This window comes from Leuciscus leuciscus (genome assembly GCF_965113295.1).
Source record: "Leuciscus leuciscus genome assembly, chromosome: 14".
Taxonomy (NCBI): domain Eukaryota; kingdom Metazoa; phylum Chordata; class Actinopteri; order Cypriniformes; family Leuciscidae; genus Leuciscus; species Leuciscus leuciscus.
The window spans coordinates 1618925-1626798 of record NC_138738.1 but is presented as its reverse complement, the minus strand read 5'-3'; the positions used below and the strand labels follow the sequence as shown (position 1 = coordinate 1626798).

The window sequence follows — 7874 nt, the reverse complement described above, 5'->3', positions numbered from 1 at the left end:
AGTTCATCTCAAGGGTTTTTTCCTCTGAAACCTAAATTTTCGGTCAAATACAGGCTATTTTTGTTGTGTATAAAACACAATATGCTTCAAATGGTTATTCAAATGTTAAAATGCATATTTTAACGACGATACAAGGTGATGTAGCTGTTGTGGAAAAACTAATAAACAATAGCAGTCACATCAGCAATCGTTCTCCCATCCGCCATGTTTAACATTTATGACCCAAGAAACTGGAGAATCAAAATAATCTCAGTTTCCCAGTAGTTAATATGACCTGAGAGGGCGTTTATGTCCAATTTCCGACTAGGAAACTCCAACTAGGAATTTCCAACCTGAAATTTCCGACTTGGAAACTTGTATTTACCTTACCTTGTATTTGTCGTCCTTGAGAAAATACGTGAGAGGCCGTTCATGTCCAATTTCCGATTAGGGAATTTCTGACTAGAAAACTTGTATTTACGATGATTATGATGTCATATGAAGGCATTACATGCCTGTTTATTGTGAGTTGTGCTGCCATGTTCAGCTGTTGTGGAAAACTAATAAACAACAGATAAAGCTTATGGCCCGCCCAACTCAGAAACTGGGGAATCAACATTATCTCGGAGTTTCCCAGTAATAAATACAGTATTCAACATTTGAAGTGGATCAAAACCTTTCATCAAAGTCATGCATGAATTTTGACCAATACCTGTTCTTGTCTTCGGACAACTTTGATGAACTTTTTTGATCCACTTCAAAATGTTGACTACTGTATATTAGGATGCTGGACTTGGGAGGCCGTTCACGTCCAATTTCCGACTAGGAATTTTTTATGTAGAAAACTTGTATTTACGATAATTCTGATATCATGTGATGGCAGCGTTACATGCCTGTATATTGTGATTTGTGCCGATGTGGAAAAATAATAAACGATACTTTCATCTCAGAGCGTCCAATTTCCAATTTCAGAAATCAGATGATATCAGAACTTGTGACATGAAATAACCAGAAGATAACGTTTCAATCATTTAAAACCTTTTAATTTGTTAAATAAAATTAACTCCCAATAAAAAATGAAGAAAAAAAAAAAAAGGAAATGCTACTTGTTCACAATTCTCAAAGTATTTTCTTTACAAATCAAACATGAATATGAGAAAGGAAAGGTTTCTCTGCAGGAGGAATATTTTACAAATTGATCATTTTTTCCTAAAAAAAGGTGTACAAAATAAAATACTAAAACTGTACATATATACATAAATTCAATAGTAAAATTGCATAATCAGCCACATTATTAAATCATTATTTTAAATATTCAGTAATAATCTTGTGCCTGTGTTGATGAGCTCTGGGAAACACAGTCCTGTGCGACACCATCCACGACTAAAGCCCCTACAGACCTACAAATACACTAGATTCACTCCCTCCTGGAACACACACACACACACACACACTTATAAAATATATATATTTATATACACTGCCCTGCAAAGACGAGCCGAGTTATGAGTGAAACTGCTTCAGTGTCTCTGCAGGGCAGCATACAACACTAAAAAATGATGTTCTTCCTCAGTATTTATGTCTTGTTTTTCAAAACATTTTTAAATCAAGATACATTTACTGAAGATGCAGAGACTTCAGATGTTAAGGCTCGTTTACTGAAAAATTTATCAAAATCAAGTGAGTTTTTGCCAAATATCTGGTCAAAAAAATAAACGTTTTCCTTTTGAATCATGTTAAAATTTACTGGCAAATATTTTTTTTCTTGCTTTAAGCATCATGTTTATTTGTAGTAAATTCATATAGTAAATGCTTCATTTTGATAAATGTTTCTCTCAATATATGAAATATTTATCTATTTAAATTATATAATATATTTAGCTTTTCCAGTATATGCATCTTGATCTGAGAATGTTTAGATATTTGTATTGGAAAACAAGATAAAATTCCCAGAATAAATTTTTTTTTTTTTTTTGCATTTGATGCTAAAAAGCGGTTCATGAGGTGCATGATGGGTAAAATGATATTTGTGATGCAATGATCCGTCGATTGGAAAGATTCCCAGAGACAAAGGGTTTTTCGGCTCTGGAACACAAGCTATCAAATTCAACAAATTTTTTGATGACGACGACAACAACAACAACAACAACAACATGGACTCGTGTGCATCTAAAGACTGATGGGAGTGAATGTTCAGGCAGAGCTGTCAATCACAATCATCAAAAAGAAGCAAATTAAAAAAAATTATAATTAAAAGAACTGGTAAACAAACCACTATTCCTAAACTGATGCATTCGTGCGACAATTTAACAATAGTTCTCATTAGTAAAACCCCTCTCATGGTGAATTAACGTGTTCATGTAACAATGGTCAAGAATGGTAACAGAAGTTGTGGGACGAACACAAACACACACGTGACGGAGGAGCGAGATCACGGGAGACTCTTCTTCACAGTGCGGCTCAGTCGAACGCTGTGATGGTGTTGCCGTGGCGACAGTGATGGTGTTGCCGTGGCAACAGTGCTGGTGTTGGCGGTACCGTACGGTCGGATCTATCGGACCACGCGGCGTCTCTTCCCTCTGGTGGAGCGAGCCGGCCTCGACATCGGGATCTGCAACACAACACACACAATTTCAGTTTAATACGTTCTTAAGCATCATATCAAGCCATATGGACATTCCTGATTTTCCTTTAAGACATCTTGAAATGTAAAAACCTCTTAAATTTAAAGACTTCATGAAATATTAAAAATCTTTTAAATTAAGAAATCTACATTTAAAAACGTCTTAAATTTAAGAACTCTTGAAACACAAAAACCTCTTAAATTTAAGAATTCTTGAAACATAAAAACCTTTTGAATTCTTGAAACATAAAAACCTCTTAAATTTAAGAATTCTTGAAACATAAAAACCTCTTAAATTTAAGAATTCTTGAAACATTAAATTGTCTTAAATTTTGAATTCTTGAAACATAAAAACCTCTTACATTTAAGAACTCTTGAAATATAAAAACCTCTTAAATTTAAGAGCTCTTGAAATGTAAAAACGTCTTAAATTTAAGAATTCTTGAAACATAAAAACCTCTTAAATTTAAGAACTCATGAAATGTAAAAACCTCTTAAATTTAAGAACTCTTGAAACATAAAAACCTCTTAAATTTAAGAAATCATGAAATGTAAAAAACCTCTTAAATTTAGAACTCTTGAAACATAAAAACGTCTAAAATTTAAGAACTCTTGAAACATAAAAACCTCTTAAATTGAAGAAATCATGAAATGTAAAAACCTCTTAAATTTAGAACTCTTGAAACATAAAAACCTCTTAAATTTAAGAACTCTTGAAATGTAAAAACCTCTTAAATTTAGAACTCTTGAAACATAAAAACCTCTTAAATTTAGAACTCTTGAAACATAAAAACCTCTTAAATTTAAGAAATCATGAAATGTAAAAACCTCTTAAATTTAGAACTCTTGAAACATAAAAACCTCTTAAATTTAGGAACTCTTGAAATGTAAAAACCTCTTTAATTTAAGAACTCATGAAACATAAAAACCTCTTAAATTTAGGAACTCTTGAAATGTAAAAACCTCTTTAATTTAAGAACTCATGAAACATAAAAACCTCTTAAATTTAGGAACTCTTGAAATGTAAAAAACCTCTTAAATTTAGAACTCTTGAAACATAAAAACCTCTTAAATTTAGGAACTCTTGAAATGTAAAAACCTCTTTAATTTAAGAACTCTTGAAACATAAAAACCTCTTAAATTTAAGAAATCATGAAATGTAAAAACCTCTTAAATTTAGAACTCTTGAAACATAAAAACCTCTTAAATTTAAGAACTCTTGAAACATAAAAACCTCTTAAATTTAAGAAATCATGAAATGTAAAAAACCTCTTAAATTTAGAACTCTTGAAACATAAAAACCTTTTGAATTCTTGAAACATAAAAACCTCTTAAATTTAGGAACTCTTGAAATGTAAAAACCTCTTTAATTTAAGAATTCTTGAAACATAAAAACCTCTTAAATTTAAGAATTCTTGAAACATAAAAACCTTTTGAATTCTTGAAACATAAAAACCTCTTAAATTTAAGAATTCTTGAAACATAAAAACCTCTTAAATTTAAGAATTCTTGAAACATTAAATTGTCTTAAATTTTGAATTCTTGAAACATAAAAACCTCTTAAATTTAAGAACTCTTGAAATATAAAAACCTCTTAAATTTAAGAGCTCTTGAAATGTAAAAACGTCTTAAATTTAAGAATTCTTGAAACATAAAAACCTCTTAAATTTAAGAACTCATGAAATGTAAAAACCTCTTAAATTTAAGAATTCTTGAAACTTAATTGTCTTAAATTTAAGAACTCTTGAAACATAAAAACCTCTTAAATTTAAGAAATCATGAAATGTAAAAAACCTCTTAAATTTAGAACTCTTGAAACATAAAAACGTCTAAAATTTAAGAACTCTTGAAACATAAAAACCTCTTAAATTGAAGAAATCATGAAATGTAAAAACCTCTTAAATTTAGGAACTCTTGAAATGTAAAAACCTCTTTAATTTAAGAACTCATGAAACATAAAAACCTCTTAAATTTAGGAACTCTTGAAATGTAAAAAACCTCTTAAATTTAGAACTCTTGAAACATAAAAACCTCTTAAATTTAGGAACTCTTGAAATGTAAAAACCTCTTTAATTTAAGAACTCATGAAACATAAAAACCTCTTAAATTTAGGAACTCTTGAAATGTAAAAAACCTCTTAAATTTAGAACTCTTGAAACATAAAAACCTCTTAAATTTAGGAACTCTTGAAATGTAAAAACCTCTTTAATTTAAGAACTCTTGAAACATAAAAACCTCTTAAATTTAAGAAATCATGAAATGTAAAAACCTCTTAAATTTAGAACTCTTGAAACATAAAAACCTCTTAAATTTAGGAACTCTTGAAATGTAAAAACCTCTTTAATTTAAGAACTCTTGAAACATAAAAACCTCTTAAATTTAAGAAATCATGAAATGTAAAAAACCTCTTAAATTTAGAACTCTTGAAACATAAAAACCTCTTAAATTTAAGAAATCATGAAATGTAAAAACCTCTTAAATTTAGAACTCTTGAAACATAAAAACGTCTAAAATTTAAGAACTCTTGAAACATAAAAACCTCTTAAATTGAAGAAATCATGAAATGTAAAAACCTCTTAAATTTAGAACTCTTGAAACATAAAAACCTCTTAAATTGAAGAAATCATGAAATGTAAAAACCTCTTAAATTTAGAACTCTTGAAACATAAAAACCTCTTAAATTTAGGAACTCTTGAAATATAAAAACCTCTTTAATTTAAGAACTCATGAAATGTAAAAACCTCTTTAATTTAAGAACTCTTGAAACAAAAACCTCTTAAATTTAAGAAATCATGAAATGTAAAAACCTCTTTAATTTAAGAACTCTTGAAACAAAAACCTCTTAAATTTAAGAAATCATGAAATGTAAAAACCTCTTAAATTTAGAACTCTTGAAACATAAAAACGTCTTAAATTTAAGAATTCTTGAAACATAAAAACCTAATAAAAATAAAATAAAATAAAAACTTAGCCTCAAAAAGCTTCTTGAAAAAAGACTTTTAGAATGTTTATGCCCTTAAATTTGATACAGCTGAATTTAATATTTTTTAAAGACTTAAGACACTGATTAATGCACATGTGCAGGCAAACAGTGTAAGATGCTTATGTCATGTGTGTGTGTACTTGTACAACTATATTTGTGAGGACCAGTTTGAGTTTTAGACCATTGGAGCGAGGACAAAGAGTAAAGTGAGGACATGTTGGCCGGTCCTCAGTTTCTGAGAGCCTTTAAAGGCCTGTTTGAGGGTCAAGACTTGGTTTTAGGGATAAGGTTATAATGAGGTTAAGGGTCGGTTTAGGGTCAGGGGTCGGGTTAGGCACTTAGTTGTGATGGGTAAGGTTAGGGTTAGCGGCTAGAGATTGCATTGTGTCAATGAATGTCCTCATAAAGATAGATGTACAAGTGTGTGTGTGTGTGTGTGTGTGTGTGTGTGTGTGTGTGTGTGTGTGTGTGTGTGTCAGTCTCACCGTGGCGGTGGGCTCCTCGATGATGCTGTCGATGCCGCCTGGCAGGTCTGGACTCCTCTGCAGTCTGAAGAAGAGGAGAGAGTAAAAACACACACCACTGCAACACAAATGAAGAACACGCTGAGCTCCAGATGCACTCACGTCTGTTTCCTCTTGCGCCCCCTTCTGGCTCCTGTGTGCATGTCTTCAGTCTGTCAAACAAAACCAGGAAAATTAATATCAATCACTGCTATGAATAAAAAAAGGTATTGAAGCAGTCTGCAACATTACATAAAAATCTTATACTATTAGAATTGTTTAAGAAAACCTTTCAGCTGTAGAAAAAAAAAATTTGTATAACAAGAAAAACAAACAAAAATTAGACAAAGTTAAATAAAATAAGTCTAATTTGAAAAATTACTTTAACTGAAACAAAATTAAAAGCTAAAAATGTGAAAAAAAGACAAAAGCACACCAAATTACTGAAAAAAATGTAAACGTAAAAAATTCTAAAATTTTTTTTTTTACAAAAATAAAAGCATAAATTAAAAAACGGATACAAAAAAATTACAAAAGCACATAAAATTACTGATACAACAAAAATTATTATAAAAAAACATAATTATAAAAAAAACAATTTCTGAAATAAAATGAAAGCAATTTTTTTTTTAAACGCATAAAAAAGTAAAACAAACAAAATTTCTAAAAATTATAAAAAGCACATAACAAAATGACAAACAAACCAAAATTTAAATAAAAAAATGAAACAAAAAATATGAATAAACACTATAATAATAGTAAGTAAATAACAAAACCAGGCTCACCCTCACTTGCTCCGCCTCTCTGCTGCTGATGTCATCGACGGCCGGACTAAAACACCCCTGCGTTCTTCGTCCATCATCATCATCTTCGTCTGCCTCCTCCTCGTCGCGGTCTCCTCTTCCGTCTGTTCCCGACCCGATCCCGTTGCTGTAACATACTTTGGACCCGTCGGTCTTGGCCTCCTCCATGATGTCTGACCGAGCGTCGGCTCCCAATGGCCTGCAGGGCGGCGCTGTCGAGGGCTCCTCGCTGAGCTTCGGCGTGCCGCGGGCCGGAGACTGGGCCGAGTCCATGCCGAGGCGGGTCAGATCCGGGTTGTGGACCGAACAGGCCCGGCGGGGACTGAGGGACGGTGGGAGCTCCGGGTACGACAGTGATGTGGAGTCCGAGTCGCGCTCGCTAACCTGCAGGAACGAGGTGTAGATGGTGTCCATGAAGGAACCGTACGGGTCGAACAGCCCAGAGCCCTCTCTCTGCTGACCGGATGTGTGGAGCAAAGCATTCTGGGATATCTGAGCCGCTGGAAGCTCGTCTTGTGAGGGAGGCGGCGTGTGATGGAGACTCACTGGTTTCTCTCCCATGAGCGCCGGTGCCATAGTCAGCTGAGAGTGAGAACATGCATCAATAAACTTTTCTGCTTAAATTAGTCGTATAAATATAAAATGAGCATTTACAGGAAAAGCATCAAGTGAATTATTCAACTGTTTTTAATGCACCTCATGATTGTGGGATGAATGCAGGATGAGAATTACTACTTTGAAGAAGTTCAATTGAGAAATATAAAAAAAAAATTTGTTGGTATATTACATGTATATGATCAAAATAATTATAAATAATATAATAATATTTAAACTACTGTTAAAAAAAAAAAACGGGCAGGTGCGTGTGTGTGTGTACTAGGGCTGTCAAAATTGCTCAAAAATGACGTTCGAATATTCCCTCTAAAAAACACACGAATATTCGAACTATTCGAACATCTGGTTGCGCATTTTTTCAATGACGC

General features: G+C 32.3%; 1 protein-coding gene across 4 annotated transcripts in view; it reads right to left on the bottom strand.

Annotated features, from left to right (window-relative positions):
• Positions 1–43: 43 nt before the first annotated feature.
• mbd6 (methyl-CpG binding domain protein 6) overlaps positions 44–7874 on the bottom strand; it is a 37600-nt gene continuing 29769 nt past the window's right edge. For 3 of the 4 annotated variants that reach the window (XM_082136334.1, XM_082136336.1, XM_082136335.1), the window contains exons 10-13: positions 6874–7473; positions 6212–6261; positions 6071–6134; positions 44–2590 (exon numbers count right to left, since the gene is read on the bottom strand). In XM_082136334.1, coding sequence (XP_081992460.1) covers positions 2531–2590; positions 6071–6134; positions 6212–6261; positions 6874–7473 — 774 coding nt within the window. In that variant the 3' untranslated portion in view covers positions 44–2530. The remainder of the gene's footprint in view (positions 2591–6070; positions 6135–6211; positions 6262–6873; positions 7474–7874) is intronic. The other variant, XR_014197205.1, reaches the window with a different exon arrangement.